The sequence below is a fragment of the Ogataea parapolymorpha genome, chromosome V, assembly GCF_000187245.1.
Source record: "Ogataea parapolymorpha DL-1 chromosome V, whole genome shotgun sequence".
In the NCBI taxonomy this organism is placed as follows: Eukaryota; Fungi; Ascomycota; class Pichiomycetes; order Pichiales; family Pichiaceae; genus Ogataea; species Ogataea parapolymorpha.
The window spans coordinates 1-17,584 of NC_027862.1; the positions used below are offsets into that span (position 1 = coordinate 1).

Consider the following 17,584-nt stretch of genomic DNA (forward strand, 5'->3'; position numbering starts at 1 on the left):
CTTGCTCCTCTACACAGGAACATTAATCTCTGCCGTCGGTAACATCCTCTCAACCCGATACTTCGGTCTGCCAATAAACATTGTTCATTCAACCCGTGACTCTACGGCCACCCCATTTGATCCCACGCTCCTCTGGCAACATGAATGCGTCTGCAAGACCGACGGCCTGGTCCCCTCCCTCGGAGCTGCTTCTTCGGTTGGGCAACGAACGCTTCGATACAGTCGACTTTCCGATTCATAGCTGCAAACCCAACGTCCCGCTCAGTTGAGGCACTTTTCGGCACATCACCGACTAAACACGGCTCTACTCACTATCCCAATACCAGAACCTCCCGCTATAACACCAAGACCACCACCCGACATTGGTTTCCCCTCGTTTGCTAGCTCGCAGTGTATGCTTTCGAGTGAAAACCTACTTAAAAAGTGCTATCCAACCGACTGCTTCTGGTCCAATCACGTCTCAGCTGGTGGATAAGCCTTCCAGTACTGGCAGGCTCTTAAAAGGTGACATGGGACTTGGCCATCACCTGGGAGCCATCAAGTCTCTAGTCAAGCTTTGTCTAGCACCGCAATTCAGCTGAGGAGGACCCCGGTTTGACCCTGACACGGCTCGCGTTCGGCGATGCAATTTACGAGCTCGGGCATTGTGAGCGCGGTTTTTGAATGAGTTCCAGCCCACGGAAATAAGCAATTGTGCGCAAAAAAACCGAATCGCTGCTTTTTTCGAAATCTTACTTTTACACAAATTTGACGTGATTTGAAGAAAAATAGCATATCCTGTTATGAGAGAGGTGCATTCAAAAAATTGTTTCTACCCGAAACCCTGCATACAAAAGCAGAGAACCCAATAAGTTATAGAGGTTGCGGGATTTAACAGCCCGCACTGCTTTTAAGCTTGATTGATCAAAAGAGCCAATAGGTGGGGACTATGCACCTTGGAAAGCCATACTTCTACAAACAGCAATCTCAAAAACCGATTTGGGAATCCAAAGACATGGCCGAGAATGCTCATGTTCACGGACTTTTCGCAGATCAGGTTGCCAGGCATATATAATTGAACAAGAAATCCACTTGGTCTTCATCAATTCTTAGTTACAATTCAAAATGAGATTCCTTTCGCTTTCCTCTGCTCTGACTGCTCTTGCTTCCCTCGCTGCTGCTGCAGACCTTACCACTTTCTCTCTTGTTATCAACAGGGATGGAGCAATTTTCACCAAAGTTTTAACCTCCACTATTGGAAACACTGATGCCGGATATGCCCAGCAATATGTTACCAACACCAACATCCACGTTTACACCGTCGGAGATGCTCAGGCTTCCTCGTCTTTCTGGGCATACATTAACGGTGCTACCTCCACTGAATCTTCCTCTACTGCTACCTCCACTGCCGTGACCACTTCCTCTACTGGGGTCACCTCTTCGGAAGTTACCTCTGCTCCTCAATCCACTGAGGCTACTGCCACTACCTCCAGTGCTGCTGAGCTGACTACTGAGAGTGTTGTTCTGTACAAGAACAACCACGTCTTCACCAAGGTCGTCACCAACACCGTTGGCATTATCAACCCTGGCAGAGCCGCTGCCTCTGGAAATACTAATGTCCTGGCTTACACTATTGGTGACGCCAGCGGTTCTGCTGCCTTCTACTCTGCTCTGTACGAGAAAACTGCTGCAGCTCAGTCTTCTCAGTACTCTAGCAGCCCTGCAGCTGTCTCTTCAAGAAGCTCTGCAGCTGCCTCTTCTAGTGCCAAAATTGCTACTTACGAGGGTGCTGCTGCCGAGAATGTTGCTAAGGTCGGCATGGGTGCTTTGCTGTCGGGAATGGCCGTTCTTCTTATGTAAGTTGTGATGCGGTCTCTATAGCTTTCAAATACATCTTGCAAAGCTAGTTAATTCTTTGATATCTCAACTCGCAATTACTGATTGACTTCAATAGTATGGCTAATATAATTACTTTTCAACTAAATCAGTAAATTATAGTTTGCTTTACCATATTAAAAAATTAGTTGATTCTAATCAAAAGGATTGGTTCCAGTAGCCTCTGTTCTGAGCGATCTTCCATCATAGTTGTGGTCCTCATGTTTTCCACGAGGGAGCGACTCCATAGGTAGATTCTCGTTAGCCAGCTTGTTCTGTTCCTTGACCTTTCTTCTGTTTCTGGCCATGAAAATGTACGCAGCGATTCCTCCAACTAGTCCAACAACAACGACAGGAACCACCACTGCTGGAGCAATCACAGAGGCCTTACTTTTGTGGCTGGACGACTTTGACGTTGAGGTAGCGGTAGAAGTGGAGCTCGAAGTGGTAGAAGAACTGCTACTGCTGCTAGAACCGTTGTCTGATGGTACTCTCTCAATACTTCCCTGTGATGAGACAAGCTTCACAGCAGGTCCTTTGTAACTGCTGTATTTGCTTGAAAGGTCATCATTATCAAGGAAAGGAGTCAACACAATTTGCACCCAGCCATCATTTCCCTCGTCTATCCAATCCGAGTCTATAGTGAGTGCTATATAACCATCCGAATTGGGAGAGTAGTCAGTGGTGTAGAAGGCAGAAGAGTTTGTGTCTTCTGAATATGATCGCAGACGAAGTTGGACTTTGGAAATTCCGTCATCATCGTTATCTGGGTTCCAGTAGAGAGGATTCCAGGTAATCCAATACGTCTCGCCAGCGACAAAGCTGGTAGCGTTTGAGATACACAACGGATTGCTGCTTGATGGAACACGCTCGTTCATACAGCGTAAAACCGGTGGAGCAGCTAGTGGAGTAGGGTACGCAGTGTTTGTAGGGGTCGGCGAAGCAGAAGTAGTGGAGCCATCAGACACAGTGGGGGTAATGGCATACGGAATACCAGAGCTGTCAAGAGACACCCAGGCAGTTGCCGATGAGGTGACAGGAGAAGCATCCACCGTAACTCCATCAATAGCGTAAGGTGTAAACGTCGTAGTGGTGGTGCCCGTTGTAGTGGTCCACACAGAATCCGTGAGAGCAGTAGTTGTTGCATCTCTTTTAGCTAGAGGCACCACTGCGGGTTTCCTCTTAAGAAGGGCGCCTTCAGTAGTTCTCAAGCATATTGCAAGAAGAGGTAAGGCCGTCGTAAATCTCATGATTGGTGAGTAAAAATTGAGGTTACCTGAATTTTTTCGAATCTGGCTTGCAAAAATCTCCTCAAATGTGGGCGGAAGGACTGATGGGAAAGATATTTTTTACATCCTAAATCCGGAAAAGACTTCTTTGGTAAAAGGGTAAATATGACCACAGAACGTAAGATTTACTAATTACCAGGCCCACATAAGCACGGCAGATGGTTGCAGCTTGTGAGGGATTTTGAATCCTAGCCAATGAAGCGAGGGTGGCAGCCGGCAAACGGATCCCGGACCCTGCGTGCCAAGAAACAATAATGTCGGCATTTGTATTTTTTTTGGGCAATGCCAATTTTCTGGCTTTTTCCGGAAATCATTTTAAGTGACACAAGACCCTGAATAATAAAGCTGAGCTCAAAAGCACAATCCTGATTTGAAAGACGCAGATATCTAAATAAGGCAGGCGATATTTGCGATAAGTCCTTTCCTATTGGCTGCAGCTAGCAAACAACCCAGGTCTCGGTAACATTGTGGACCGACTACGGGTTGCACAAGGATCACCATAAGCAAAGAAAATTTTCACTGTCCTAGGTAGCTTCTTTTCTCTCAAAATGCTTGCTAAGACACTTCTCCAAACGTCAGGACTTTTGCTCACTCAGCTGGGAGCCGCTTTCGCAGCTTCTTCTGAGTTTATTATGTATGGTGGTCTCCATTCATCTGATTTTCCACCAGGATCCTCTGTTGTCCTTCAATATAACAAAGACAACATTGTGGGAGTCTTCCCTGACTGCTCGACCTGCTACAACTTCACCGGATTTATCACCGACGAAGGCTATTACGAGATCACTCAGACCTCACAGGGCTACTTAGACAATCCACTCTATTGGACTATTAACGACGACACTGGTTTGGTGACTGTCAACACCACCGGTTCCACTGAGCCAATTGTGATCCAAACTCACTTTGTCTACTACAGCGGAACGATGCTTTACTCCTTTAAAGAAGTCGATTACAACTCGACGTACTACTTGTACTTCCAAGGAATTGATGGTGGACTTTCCGACCTTGGCACTAACTACACTGCTACATTGGTGCCAAGATTTGCTAATGGATCTTACTATATGTCCTACCAGCCAGACGAGGCAACAACAACTGATGAATTGTCTACCACCATGAGTCACATTCTTGGTAGCTCTACCTCATCCAGCTCCTCTAGCACATCGAGCAGTTCTTCAACCTCTACTTCGTCCGCAAGCTCCACCTCGAGCTCCTCCTCATCCGCAGGAGCGGCAACACTGGCCGGTGTCTCTTTTGGAGGTGCTGCTTTGCTTCTGATGAGCCTTGTGTTCTGATTACCTATATAGGTCAATATACTGTCTAGTTGGCAATCACGCGTGAATGTAGGAGCGTAAACAACGAAATCAAGGCAAGAAGCCACCAGAAGATTGTTTGTAGTCCCAGATTATTGAACAGAGACCTCACCCAAGAAGTCAACATTGTTCCAAAATAACCCATTCCAGCATATGCTGCCATTGCAATTGCCGTTTGAATATTACGGTCTTCGGAAGAAACATGAATGTTCAGCAATGTAGCTGCAAGTGCGAGTCCAATAAAAAAGAATGTGTTCTGTGCCAGGAGCAAAACATAAAGGAAGCCGTAGTAGGCGGATTGAGAAATTCCTGTCACGTCTGGAGCAACAAAGACAAAGAATGGCAGGAAAAAGAAGGCGAAAATGAAGCTGGCGAGACTGATGCGGTAGCCACCAAGAATAGCACCATATTTTGCGGCGAGAGGCACGGCTATAATGGTCACTATGATGGCAACCACCAGACATCTAATCACAATACTAGGTAAATCCACCCAGCTAATTCCACATCCTCCTTTGAACATGAAGGGAAACCCAATGGACTCTTTTTTCAACGATTCTGTGAAGTAAGAGTCAGAAAGCTTTACAAACACTGCAGATAGATAACCAAACAAAGTATGCGAGATTATCATCTGAATCAGCTTTGGTCTGCTGTACGAGGAAAAAACAGGAGCAGAACTGTCTTCTGCGGAGCCCGTAGGGTCTTGAAGCTCGATGTCGTCCTCGCCATTCACGAGACCATCATTTGCCGTATCAAACTTGCGGCTGTAAGTCCCTTTGGACGAAGAGAGACCAAGCTTCTCTCTAATGACGTTGCCAAAGGCAAGCCCCCTATCTGCCTGGTGGTCGAGATATGGATGAGTTTCCTCGAAAAAGAGGAACGTTAAAAGTGCCGTAAAAAGCAGAATGATGGCCAGCACAATGTTAGGGAGTGCAAACGGAAAGACCTTGATGAACCGTCTGTCAGGCGGAGCATCAGCAGGAGGTGGTCCATTCCATGGAGTAATGAGATTATTGCCAATGAGGGGTCCAAGCCACGATCCCACGAAATAGGAGACCGGGATGGTTAAAAATGCCAAAGCTTGGTGGTTGAGTGATGGCGTCACCTCTCCTAAAGCAGTTCTCACCAGAGTGTGATTGGCATTGAGCAGACTAGCGGCAAATTTTGCTATCCAAATCAGATAGAATTTTCTTCCAAAGCCGTAGAGCAGCATAGCAAAGGCCAAAGAAATCAGGCCTATCAGCAGGATTGGCTTGCGGCCGTAACGTTCGGCCTGGAAGGCCCAGAAGATGTATGTAAGGACTTGTGGGGCACCGTCGGCAAAAGCAAGGTAGCCAATATATTTGAGCACTTCATCATGGGCTTTGGCCGTGTGGAAACTCTTGATAATATGCCAAATGTAGCATTCTGTTGAAAGCTCTGCTGTATACTGAGCGACTTGTATGAGCAGCAAGAAGCCGACTTGGAGCTTTGGAAAGCCAGACACCTGCTCTCTAAGGTCCACTCTTTTCATGTTGAATTGAAAAACACCTGATTGTAGGTGGAAATAAAAAGGGTAGCAAGAAACGGGCATTATAATTCCGCGTTACGCAGGTGCGTGCTAAGACTGTAAGTGCATGAAGTGCAAAGCCATCGGCAAGCCCTCCACGGCATGCTCGGGAATGCAATCTTCTGCAATGACGTTGATCAACGTCGGGTGCACCAGCCTTTACGGAATTACTATTTTCAGGCATCCAGCCAAAATTAGATCAGGCTACTTGAATCTATTATAGCAACATAAGACAGACAGATAGACCCATAGCAGCGGAAATTGTTCCCAGTTGCAAACCTGCTGCTCCGTTAGAGCTGCTGGTCGACGATGAGGACGACTCTGTGCTAGTTTCAGAGGCCGAGGTAGAAGTCTCCTTCTCAGAAGAGCTGGATTCTGTGGTAGTGGTGGCTGTGGCCTTTGCACTAGCTGCCGAAGCAGACGACTCGGATGCCAGGACTGAAGCCCTGCTGTAGAAAGAAGCCGAACCAGATGAATCACCAATAGTATAAGCAAGGATGTTGCTGTCACTCACATACTGATTCACATAGTCGATAGACTGGCCAACGGTGGAAGTCATCACCTTGGTGAAAAATGCACCGTATCTGGAGATGACAAGGGAGTATGTAGTGACAGCAGCAGAGGCGGTGTCTGTTGACGTAGCACCCATTGAAAGGCCAGAAAGGGCAAGGACGGAAGCAAGGTTTTGGAACTTCATGTTGTAGATGAAAATTGAAGATTGGGTGAAGTATAAGTTACGAATTTGTTCCACTTTTTTTCTGGAGTCCCTTTCGAGGGAGGGTCCAGCACCTTTCAAATGCGGACTGCACGGACTCATCGGTGATTATTCTTTTTTCCTTGGATGCACGACGGCTTTCCTTTTTTCGCGCTCATGCAGCACCGAGTGGCACAGGGGCAGCCGGTATTCCACAATTGAGGTGGAAAAGACCCCCAGTCAAGGTGGTTGGTTGACTATGATTGAGATATTGGCTGACTTCCCACTGTTTCAGGTGGCGATCGTGTCCATGGTGAGGCTGGTGGACTCCATTGGGGAAACGTCCACGTTTCCCTACATGTACCATCTAGTCAAGTATGTCACGGCCACTTCAGATGAGAGCGAAATCACAGTGTACATCTCGTATCTGTCTGCAACTGGGAGTCTCTTCCATATCATCTTCAACCTTTTCTGGGGTTTCCAGGCAGACTATTGGGGCCGGAAAAACGTTCTGCTTATTAGTTTGGTTGGACAGGCTGCTTCGATGCTGATAATTGCAAACAGCACAAGCTTCACCGGCCTGCTTGTCTCAAGAATTGTTTTTGCTGTCACAAACAACACTCTGTCGACAATTCGGACTATTCTCGGAGAAATTGCTCACGAAAAACGGCACCAATCGCTGGCGTTTTCAATTGTGCCGCTTTTCTACAATCTTGGGTTCATGATTGGGCCTTTTCTGAGCTCTCAGCTGATTACCATACCCAGCAACACGGACGATTTTGGCGACCGTCCTTTTTTCACGGCCAACATTGTGATAGCAGCTTTGATTTTCCTGGTTTGCGTTATAGCGTTCCTTTTCTTGCAAGAAACACACCAGCAAATAAAGCAAAAGTCTGACTTTGGCCTGGCTTTGGGAAATAGCATTCGCAGCAAGCTAGGTTTCAGCGAACGCATAATAAAGGAGGATCCGTTTGAAATAGAACTTGATGACGGCCTACTTAGCGAGCAAGAGACTGAGCCAGAGATTGAGCTTGCGGCCGATCCAACATCTGAACCAGCAACGAAACCCAAAAATAAATTTGGACTAAACTCAAAGATTATCCATATCATAATCAGCCAGTGCTTCTTGATGTCGCACATTCTGATTTACTCTCATTTCCTCCCGGTTTTTCTGTCCGCTCCCTTCCAGCCTGAAAGCTTGCATTTCCCTCTTGGGTTAAAGGGCGGTCTGGGCATGTCATATAAACAGGTGGGAACCATGCTTTCCGTTGGAGGACTGGTAGGAATCATAATGGTCCTCTTCCTTTCCCCTATACTGGAACAAAAATTTGGCATATTGCGAGCATACCGTCTTGGCGTCTCTGTGTTCACAATAGCCTACTTTGTGCTCCCTCTTGCAGCATTCGGCGAGAGGAAAAATGACACCATTGTCTCTACTGTTCTGTCGTACATCAGCGTGTTGCTGAAGGAAATTGGAGGAGTCATATGTTTCCCATATATCTTCATTCTTCTCCATCGTGCTACGCCACCGGAAAGCGTTTCCTTCCTGAATGGTGTGGCGATGAGCGCAAGTGGTATCGCCTCGTTTGTGGCACCATTGATTGGTGCTAGAGTACTAGCGTGGTCAAATAGAAACAGCGTGGCCACCTTGTTCTGGTGGATGTTGGCTCTCTATGCTGCCTTTTCTCTTGCACACACGATCGCATTGAAATAATATAGAGTATTTGCATTTGAGCGGCAACTGACATATCAATAGTGGTTAGGACTGTAGCATTAGAATAGAGTCATGTTAATGCGTTGTATGTTTACGTGTGTGATTTGAGTTCTCCATGAGATGGGTGGTGCAAATCCGCGGCCATCAAAGCCAAACATCAGGTCCTGGCCTAATATCACCATCAATCTGTTTATTCCAGAAGCTTTTGATGGGACAGAATACTGCCCCGCCGGTTGTTTGAATTTTCGTTCATTTGCCTTGAACGAATAGTTTTAAGTATACTATTTATCTGCCATATCATCTTAGATTCATCATCTAAACATAATTCTTAATAGAACGTCTTGCAATATCGCCGACATTCCAGCATACTGGCTGAAAATTAGAATAGACGACATTCTGATCTCTTGATTCTCGTAACTATGTCCTGTTTGTAGGAACATCGTAGACTTATGGTCCAGTGTTTTCAATGTGGAGACAAGAGGTAACGTTTCAAAGCTGGTCGTCAATTGGTTTCATCTGTTGACTAATGTTACAAATAACGTGTCATAACTTCAGCAAATCATTAGTTTTCATCTACTTCGGAAAGATTTATCTCGATAAAAATAAAAATCGATCATAATAAAATCTGTTTTCTGCGAACTAAAACTTACACGTGATCAGATCTTACATCTGACCCACGGATCTTGCACTCATGACAACCTGTAGGTCGCTCTTGTGCTCGTAGCTTCCAGAAGCAACGTCTTTCTCAACTTCAACCACTGTTCCAGGGTAGCCCACACCGTTGATTGGCTCGTCGTCCTCGAAAAAGCCGTTGGTCTCGACCAAATACTCCCATGTTTTGGGAGTCTCGCTATACTCATCCGGGTATATTTTAGGCTTGAAGATCAACCCGAGAACAGTGTAGGCGACAAATCCAATGATAAACGTGTACAACCAGCCACCGTAGAAAATGTTCGAGGCTGTCTGGGTCAACGCTTCGGGATGGTAGGATCTGTAAAGGCCAGGAATAGCGATAATCGGGGAAATGAGCCATGCCACTGCTGCCCATATGTTGAACCCCTTGTAGAAATAGTAGATTCCCTTTGGATTCTTCGTGTACAATGAGGGAACGTGGATGTTGCCTTTGCGGATGATGTAGAAGTCAGATAACAGACACCCGAGCAAAGGAGCGACGAAAATGGAGTAAGAACCAAGAAATGAGACAAGTGTAGCTGCAGAGTTAATCATTTTCCATGGGACCATTCCCCATGCCAGAAGCCCGAGGAAGATCTGGCCGCGAACAATAGTGAAGTATTTTGGTAGCAGACCACACAGGTCAGCAGCAAATGGAATAGAGTTGCCAAAAATGTTTGTACCTGCTGCGCCGAGAGCAAATGAGACAGAGCATAAGAACACGGCACAGCGCGTGCCTGGGCCCCACTCGTTCTCAAGTATAGCAGACAGCAGGTCCCACATGCTCCAGTATGACTCTCCGTAAGCTCTGCGGATGGAAGCATTAGAGGCCATGCCGATCAACAAAATTGCAAGCGTCGAGGGAATGTAACCAATTGATTGGGGCCAGATGGCACTGTGCTTCTTCTTTGCGTACCGAGCAATGTCTGGCTGATTGATGATCATCGCAGACACCGATCCAATGATAGAGTTGATCATATGAATCCATTGGTTGCCGGTAGTAGTGACCTTTTCCACACTGACACCAATATCGTAGTCTCCAGGACCACCTCCCTTGATCATACAAAAGATAAAAAGACCAAAAGCGGCAATAGGCATGATAATACCCTTAACGGTGAAGAACCAACGGATCTGTCTTGGATGCAAAAACATCAACGGGAACTGCACGATCCAGTATAGTAAAAATGCTACCATCAGCCGTGTCGTAATTTGTGCACTGTCAGGGAGGTAATTTGGAATGTCTGTCCATTTATGGCCAAACACACAGCGTAGGGCAATGTCGAAACATCTCGAGCCATAATAAGTCTGGACACCAAACCACAAGGCAGCAACAAACATACGCACAAACACAAAGAAGCTGGCAAGCCACACCCCAAAGACAGCCCTTGCAACCGCAGGGTACCCGATATGGTAATCGGCTCCCGACCGGGCAGAAACAACCACCAGCAAACAGCAGAAGAAGGCAGTTATGATAGCACCCCCAATAACGTGTTTATATGGAAGCCCTGTAGCCTTCATAAGTGATGATCCTGTATTCCACGAACTAACTCCGAACGCTGACTGGAACCAGACCACGATGTAATTGTACGTCTTCCACGTTCTCTCCTGTGGAGGGGTGGGTTTTAGGTCGCGGTTGGCTCTAAGCAAGTCATCGTCATCCTCAGTGTCGTCTCGCACAGACACGAAGTGGTCAAACCGTTTGAGAACGTTCATTTTGATGAGGGTTTACTGATTTGAGCCTCGTTTTTATAGTTTCAAAAAGTCTGCCGAGACTCTGATAAGTTGCCCTATCGTGCATGAAGAAATATCGCGAATCTGGAAATCAGAGATTGGAGATAAGAAAATTTTTTCGGATTGGGAAATACATCTGCTATTCAAAAATGTAGGACAACTTGCCCACGGGGCCCGGCATGCTGGATATTGCCCGTTTTACATACTGACCTGTACTTTTTGAGGCCAGAAGACCGTTGCTATCTCTATCCCAGACCACAGAACCCCTCAAAATTGTGTATCTTGGCCAATTTGTAAATTCCACTCCTTCAAAAGGTGAGTAGTCTATGCCGTGGTGGAGCATCGAGTTGGTCAAAGTGAATGGTGTCATTTTACCCTTTGGGTACCAGATAACAAAGTCAGCATCCTTGCCCACAGCAATCGTTCCCTTCTGATCAAGGCCGTACAATTTTGCCGGGTTCGAGCAGCACAGCTCAACGTACCGTTGTGCAGTAATTTTGCCTGTCTCAACACCTTTACAGAACAATAACGGCATTCTTGTCTCAATTCCCGGCAGTCCATTTGGCACCTTTTTGTAGTGGGGAATTCCGTTCACCAGTCCAGCTTTTTTCCCTAGCGGGTGGTCGTAAATAGTCGGAGCATGGTCGCTGCTGAACACAGTCACCGTTCCATTCTGAATGGCTCTCCAGACTCCATCGAGCTCACTCTGAGATTGTCTCAATGGCGGCGAACAAATGTACTTGGCTCCCTCAAAGGGGTCATCTTTGTGGACATGGTGCGAGCACTGGTGCTTCAAGTAGTCGGCCGTCAAAAATAAGTACTGTGGACAAGTCTCTGCAAAGATTGGCACCAGACTGTTCTGTGCCTCTCTGACGGTCGCCAATGCAGTTTCAGATGACATGTGCACAATCAAAATAGGAACATCTATCATTTTGGACAAAGAGATCACCCGATAAGTAGCCTCGTCCTCAGCTACTTTTGGACGGCTAACGGAGTGGTAAAAGGGATCTGTAAGTTTCTTCTCCTCCAGCTTTTTGCCTATGAAGTCAATGATATCCGCATTTTCAGCATGGATCATTGTTGTGATTCCCAACTTGCGATTCGACAAGAGAATATCGAGAAGCTGCTCGTCGGAAAGACGATACCGAGGATAAGTGGTGTACACCTTGACTGAGGTGATTCCGTGCTGCTGTGCCAATAGGGGAAGCTGGGTCTTCAGGATCTCGTCATTGGGGTTGGAAATAATCACGTGAAACCCGTAGTCGCAGTAAGAGTTGTTCTTTGCTTGTGTGTGGTACTCTTCAACTGCAGAAACCAAGTCAAAGTCCTCTTTGGAGTTTTGGATTGCAAACGGGATCACCGTAGTAGTTCCTCCTGGTGGAGCAGAACGAGTTCCCGACTCAAAAGTGTCGCCAGCAGGAGTATTTTTCTGGGACAAGTGGACGTGCGAGTCGATGCCGCCTGGCATGATATAGCCTCCCTCGGCATCTATAATTTTTTTCCCCGTGAGCGGTGTTGCTGAGATCTGTTCGATGATGCCGCCTTTGACACCAATGTATGTTGACGGTGGCATCACGTCGGAGCCTACCACGACAAGCCCGTTGTGGATGACAAGATCGAATTGCCCTCTTTGATACGAAAACATGCTATTTTCGATTAGGCCGAACCAAGTCCTTTTTATCGCAGATAAGTTGCCCGATCCTGCATATTAAATAAAAAGGATAGCCAGCGCGACTTGATATTTTTCATGTCTCTGCAATTGGAAGATCTTCCATCAGTTGGGGGTTTGGGAACCTCCATCAAAGTTCTGTTTGTCAATCCCAATGCCACAGTCTCGATGACCGCGTCCTGTCTGAAAATAATCTCCAGCAGTCTTCCGCCGGACACCACAGTCTATGGGTATACGGGGCCAGCTGGTAAGACTTCAGTGACAATCGAAAGTCACTTAGATTCCGTCCTGTCTGCAGCAGAGAGTCTTAGAGATGCATACCCTCTCTTTTCTCAGGTCGATGCCGCTGTTGTTGGCTGTTTCTCCGACCATCCGCTGGTAAACTGTATTCGAGAAGAGTTTGACATCCCGTGCTGTGGAATAATGGAGGCAGCTTTTTACACTGCTCGAATGCTTGGTGGAAAGTTTGGAGTTCTATGTACTGGGTACCGGTCACAGATCCGTCACCAGTACGCAGTGCAAGGCTACGGTCTGGAAAATTTTTGTGCAGGTCTTTTGTCGACAAAGCTCACGGTCAAGGAGCTGGAGACGAAACCAAGAAAGGAGGTTCTTTCATTAATGGCCAATTGTGCAAAGCAGTTGGTTGAACAGCAAGATGCAGACTGTATTGTTCTCGGCTGTGCGGGGATGGCAGATATGGCTTCTGCCGTGGAAGATGCACTGGAGGGACGCAGTGTGCAAGTTATTGATGGAGTGTGCTGTGCCGTTAATATTTTATCTGGGTTTGTGCGTATGGGGCTGAAAACATCCAAGAGAGGATTGTTCACATGGGCCAAGCCGGGAAGAGAATTAAGGGGACAGTCTTATTTGTAAAAAAATCCTAATTGTATTCTATACAAGTCTATCAAGCCATATCAGAGGCTGGGAAACGGTAAACTCTTGCTCCAAAAAATTTCCCTCGCTTGACGTTCCCACAAGAACAGTGTAGGTCCCGGCCTCCATAGTCCACTTATCACGAGCTTCGTTCCAGTAAGAAGTGGCAAACTTACCGTCGATCGATATACACACTTTCTGGGAGCTTCCTGCTTCCAGAAATATTTTGCTAAATCCTTTCAGCTCTTTGAATGGCCGCCTAATTGCTGGGCGGTTGTGATGAATGTAGACCTGAACGACCTCTGCACCGGCACAGTCACCTGTATTTTTGACCAGAACTTCAACCTCGAGCATGCCATCGTATTGCACCTTTAAATCAGACAAAGCAAAAGAGGTGTAGCTCAGCCCGTGACCAAATGGAAACAGTGTAGAGACATCTTGTGTATCGTAAAAGCGGTAGCCAACGTAAACATCCTCACCATAGAGAACCCTGCCGTTTTCTGTTCCGAAATTAATATAGCCTGGACAATCTTCTAAACGTTTGGGGAAGGTAAGGGGCAGCTTCCCAGCAGGGTTGACGTTGCCGAAAACAACGTCTGCAATTCCGCTGCCTGTTTCGTTTCCGCCGTAAGAGGTGTACAATAAAGCCTTTGCTTTGCTCTCCCAAGGCATTTCGACTGGCGTCCCTGCCTGGATCACCACGACTGTGTTTGGATTTGCGTCCAAAACGGAGTCTATCAGACGGTCGTTATGGCCGGGAAGCTTCATGTTCTTCCTGTCCGATCCTTCAGATTCCCATTCTTTATTAAGCCCCGTAACAAGAATAACCTGTGAGGCTTCGCGAGCTGCCTGTGCTGCCTTCTGAATCTCCTGCTCGTCGTTTATCCGCGGAGCACCACCAAACATCAGACCTCCAGCTCCGAAAAAGACAGGATTCGATTGGTGCAACATGCTCGTTGGGGACGAGCCAAACTCGATACGCAATCTGTACCGTTTTCCGGCTTTGACGATATACGATCCTCGGACCTCCACTGTTCCTCTTCCGTAGAACGACTCGCCAGGTTTCTGGTCGTGCAAATTGTCAATAATCAACTGGTCGTCCAAAAACAGCAGTGCAGTCCCGTAAGCACTGACACCAAAGTCAAATGCGCCGTCTGATTCGGGAATGAAGTTCGACGTGAGACAGCAATAAAATGTGCTTGACTTCAATTTCGGATTGACGTAGTCATTCATCCGGAAATAATTGATATCTCTTAGAGTCAGATCATCAACGGCAACTCTCTCCTTGACCTCAAATGGCTCGTTGTAAATTTGGAACCGCACTCCAGTACTTCCATTGTTCAGCTTCAAATAGCGAGCGAGAGAAGGCATGTATCTGTGAGAATATGCTCCAATCCGAAACGACACATTCTCCGGGCCAATCTCCTTGCTGATAGCGTCAAATGGAGACACAGTGTAGTATGGTGTTACTAATGCAGACCCTCCGCCAGAGTAGGCAGTGTAAATAGCATTTGGACCAATGACCAGAGTCTTTTCCTTTTTTAGTGGTAGCACACCATCCTTGTTTTTGAGAAGTACGACAGCCTCACCTGCTATTTTCCTCAAAAACGCTCTCGTTTCAGAAGTATCACGCTGCTCCTCTGCCTTATCATCCTCAATGCCCGCATCTATGACGCTGTTTGCCAACTGAAGCACCTTACGAGCGCGCTCGTTCAATACCTCATCCGAGATTTTGCCAGCAACCAAGGCCCTACTAAGGTTAGCTCCTCTCCAAATTCCGGGGCCGGGCATCTCCAGATCAAGGCCAGCGAACAACGCTTCAGTAGTGGAGTAGGTGCCTGTCCAGTCTGACATTATGAGGCCCTGATAGCCCCACTGGTGTTGGAGAATCTCTGAGAGCAGGTATTTATCCTCGCTCACATGGACCCCGTTGACTCGATTGTAGCTTGTCATAATAGCTTTGGGCTTGGATTCCTTGATTGCAATCTCAAATGGACGGAGGTAAATCTCTCGCAAGGCACGCTGCGAAATCACCGAATTCGAACTGAAACGCTCGTGCTCCTGGTCGTTGCCGACGTAGTGCTTCATGGTGGCAGCAAGACCTGACTTTTGAAACCCCTTAATATACGCAGCAGACAAGATTCCCGACAGATACGGATCTTCCGAGAATGACTCAAAACCACGTCCGCCAAGAGGAACACGCTGGATGTTGGCTGTCGGGCCTAAGATCACGTGCACACCTTTAGCTCGGGCCTCCTTGTCCAGCAATTCGCCCACTTGGAACAAAAGATCGTGATCCCAAGTGGAAGCAAGGGCAGTTCCTGATGGGATACATGCGGTCGGAGTACTGTTGAAGTGGTTCTGGCCACGAATACCATTTGGGCCGTCCGAAGTACGAATTTTGGGAATTCCAAACTGTGGCAGACCAGTCGTATGCCAGTAGTCGGCGCCTGAGAATTAGAATCCGGGGGATGTGACGTACCTGCAGTGAGAGCAATTTTTTGAGCTTCAGTGAGCTGCTGGAGCACTTCCTCAACATCGAATCTCCGAGACATTTGTGTAGTTTAGGGTTTGAAAATACTTTATGTACCTTGAATTTTTTTAGCCTTCGGGCAACTTACATCAGGTGCGATAACGTTGTTATCAATATGATAAGCCATTACGGCAGGCATCTGACAAAATAGAGAAAAAGGTCTGCATCTTATATTGACTGTAGATGGCTTGAGTAATGCCACTATTGCTTTGGATCTAGCATGATTTGAGCTTTTCAAGCCTTTTATCTTTTACAATAAACATTAACAGAAACAGGTTTTAAGGGAGTAGTTCGCAACTACGCACCGATACGTATGGACAAGCACTAGCTTTGCCAAAGACGCCTTTTGCGTACCTTCTCTATTCGCCAGTATTTGGATTCATAATCTCATCTGTAGGTAGCATTGGCTTCAATTAGTCTTGCTTCTTACAACAGTAAAAGGGTTGTCAAATTTTTGATGGTTGCTTCCGCACGGTTAGTGTTCAGGCGGATTAACAGTCCCAAAAGGCTAAAAAAGAGCATTTCAGTATTCGCATTCTCCAACAGCCTGTGGAACTGCCAGACTCAGCATTTACTTCACATCTCAATTTTAATGTTATTAAGTGACACTTCTATACCTTTATTCTCTATTACTCCCCTTCATGTGCCAATCTTGTTAACAGATTCTGGCTTTCCACTACCGTAGAAATATTCAACCAGATTAGCAACGCACTTTCTCTCAAAAGCCTTGAAACTGTCGATGGAGGTCACCCCCACATGCGGAAGCAATGTCACTTTGTAGTTCTCTAAAAGTTTTGGGTGAATTTTCGGCTCAAACTCGTGAACATCAAAACCTGCTCCTACCAGCTGGCCCCGTTCAAGAGCATCGATGACCGCTGCTTCCTCAACAATCGGTCCCCTGGCTATATTGACCAGTCGAACGTGATCCTTCATGTGCTTGAATCGTTCTCCATTTATCAGATGGTGTGTGGCAGGCGTGTGTGGGCAGGCAACAAACACACAGTCGGTAACGGCGAGCATGTCGTTCAGATTTTTGAAGTATTTCAGATCCTCTAGTTTTCCCTCATACTCTGGTTTTGGTGTTCTATTATGGTATGCCACTTTCATTCCCAATGCTTTGCACGCCACTGCCACACGGAACCCTATGTTACCGAGTCCAATGATTCCTAGTGTTTTTCCAGACGGATTTTCACCCCACAGAGCTAGCGGTGCAGACTCATAGTATCTGTTGGTCCGAACACAGTGCTCCGCATATGTAAGGTAGCGAAAAGATTGAAGAACAAGGGCAACACCGACATCTGCAGTTGCAATGGTACAACAGTCAGGAGAGTTGCAAAAAAGCACACCTCTTTTTGTCAAGTAGTCGACGTCAACAATGTCGTAGCCATGCCCGGACTGGACAATTATCTTCACCGTGTCGGGCAATGCCTTAACTGGCTCCCCTCTGAATAGATAATGGTGCACATACGGCTGGCCTTTCAGCCAGGATGAGCGACAGATGGCCTCTATACCTGCGAACTTTCCGTGTGGCTTCTGCACCTCGGCAATGTATTCTTCCTCTGATTTGCAGTCATAGGTGATGACCTCAAACTTCTGGTTCAGAGTCTTCCAGGCAGTCTCGTCGTGGATATTCTGGACGGAGGGTATGTACAGCACCTTCGGCTTGTGGTCAGTCATGATTGATTTCAGTTCTGATGGTAAT

General features: G+C 46.8%; 11 protein-coding genes across 11 annotated transcripts; 4 read left to right on the plus strand and 7 right to left on the minus strand.

Annotated features, from left to right (window-relative positions):
- Positions 1-1,104: 1,104 nt before the first annotated feature.
- HPODL_03768 (putative secreted protein) lies at positions 1,105-1,839 on the plus strand (the record flags this gene model as incomplete). Its single annotated transcript, XM_014078529.1, has 1 exon — positions 1,105-1,839. The coding sequence occupies one exon, from the start codon at positions 1,105-1,107 to the stop codon at positions 1,837-1,839; it is 735 nt and encodes a 244-aa protein (XP_013934004.1).
- A 170-nt stretch (positions 1,840-2,009) lies between these two features.
- On the minus strand, positions 2,010-3,104 carry HPODL_03769 (uncharacterized protein; the record flags this gene model as incomplete). The annotated part of the gene is made up of 1 exon (XM_014078530.1): positions 2,010-3,104. One exon carries the CDS (start codon positions 3,102-3,104, stop codon positions 2,010-2,012), a length of 1,095 nt encoding a protein of 364 aa, XP_013934005.1.
- A 587-nt stretch (positions 3,105-3,691) lies between these two features.
- On the plus strand, positions 3,692-4,432 carry HPODL_03770 (putative secreted protein; the record flags this gene model as incomplete). The annotated part of the gene is made up of 1 exon (XM_014078531.1): positions 3,692-4,432. The coding sequence occupies one exon, from the start codon at positions 3,692-3,694 to the stop codon at positions 4,430-4,432; it is 741 nt and encodes a 246-aa protein (XP_013934006.1).
- Positions 4,433-4,457: 25 nt separating this feature from the next.
- Positions 4,458-5,960, minus strand: HPODL_03771 (putative membrane protein; the record flags this gene model as incomplete). Its single annotated transcript, XM_014078532.1, has 1 exon — positions 4,458-5,960. The coding sequence occupies one exon, from the start codon at positions 5,958-5,960 to the stop codon at positions 4,458-4,460; it is 1,503 nt and encodes a 500-aa protein (XP_013934007.1).
- A 253-nt stretch (positions 5,961-6,213) lies between these two features.
- HPODL_03772 (putative secreted protein) lies at positions 6,214-6,693 on the minus strand (the record flags this gene model as incomplete). The annotated part of the gene is made up of 1 exon (XM_014078533.1): positions 6,214-6,693. One exon carries the CDS (start codon positions 6,691-6,693, stop codon positions 6,214-6,216), a length of 480 nt encoding a protein of 159 aa, XP_013934008.1.
- Positions 6,694-6,949: 256 nt separating this feature from the next.
- Positions 6,950-8,404, plus strand: HPODL_03773 (putative membrane protein; the record flags this gene model as incomplete). The annotated part of the gene is made up of 1 exon (XM_014078534.1): positions 6,950-8,404. The coding sequence occupies one exon, from the start codon at positions 6,950-6,952 to the stop codon at positions 8,402-8,404; it is 1,455 nt and encodes a 484-aa protein (XP_013934009.1).
- Positions 8,405-9,067: 663 nt separating this feature from the next.
- HPODL_03774 (allantoin transport) lies at positions 9,068-10,789 on the minus strand (the record flags this gene model as incomplete). Its single annotated transcript, XM_014078535.1, has 1 exon — positions 9,068-10,789. One exon carries the CDS (start codon positions 10,787-10,789, stop codon positions 9,068-9,070), a length of 1,722 nt encoding a protein of 573 aa, XP_013934010.1.
- A 157-nt stretch (positions 10,790-10,946) lies between these two features.
- Positions 10,947-12,452, minus strand: HPODL_03775 (dihydropyrimidinase; the record flags this gene model as incomplete). The annotated part of the gene is made up of 1 exon (XM_014078536.1): positions 10,947-12,452. One exon carries the CDS (start codon positions 12,450-12,452, stop codon positions 10,947-10,949), a length of 1,506 nt encoding a protein of 501 aa, XP_013934011.1.
- A 102-nt stretch (positions 12,453-12,554) lies between these two features.
- On the plus strand, positions 12,555-13,349 carry HPODL_03776 (uncharacterized protein; the record flags this gene model as incomplete). Its single annotated transcript, XM_014078537.1, has 1 exon — positions 12,555-13,349. The coding sequence occupies one exon, from the start codon at positions 12,555-12,557 to the stop codon at positions 13,347-13,349; it is 795 nt and encodes a 264-aa protein (XP_013934012.1).
- Positions 13,350-13,367: 18 nt separating this feature from the next.
- Positions 13,368-15,904, minus strand: HPODL_03777 (beta-glucosidase J; the record flags this gene model as incomplete). The annotated part of the gene is made up of 2 exons (XM_014078538.1): positions 13,368-15,799; positions 15,832-15,904. The coding sequence occupies 2 exons, from the start codon at positions 15,902-15,904 to the stop codon at positions 13,368-13,370; spliced, it is 2,505 nt and encodes an 834-aa protein (XP_013934013.1).
- A 617-nt stretch (positions 15,905-16,521) lies between these two features.
- HPODL_03778 (uncharacterized protein) lies at positions 16,522-17,559 on the minus strand (the record flags this gene model as incomplete). The annotated part of the gene is made up of 1 exon (XM_014078539.1): positions 16,522-17,559. The coding sequence occupies one exon, from the start codon at positions 17,557-17,559 to the stop codon at positions 16,522-16,524; it is 1,038 nt and encodes a 345-aa protein (XP_013934014.1).
- Positions 17,560-17,584: the final 25 nt, after the last annotated feature.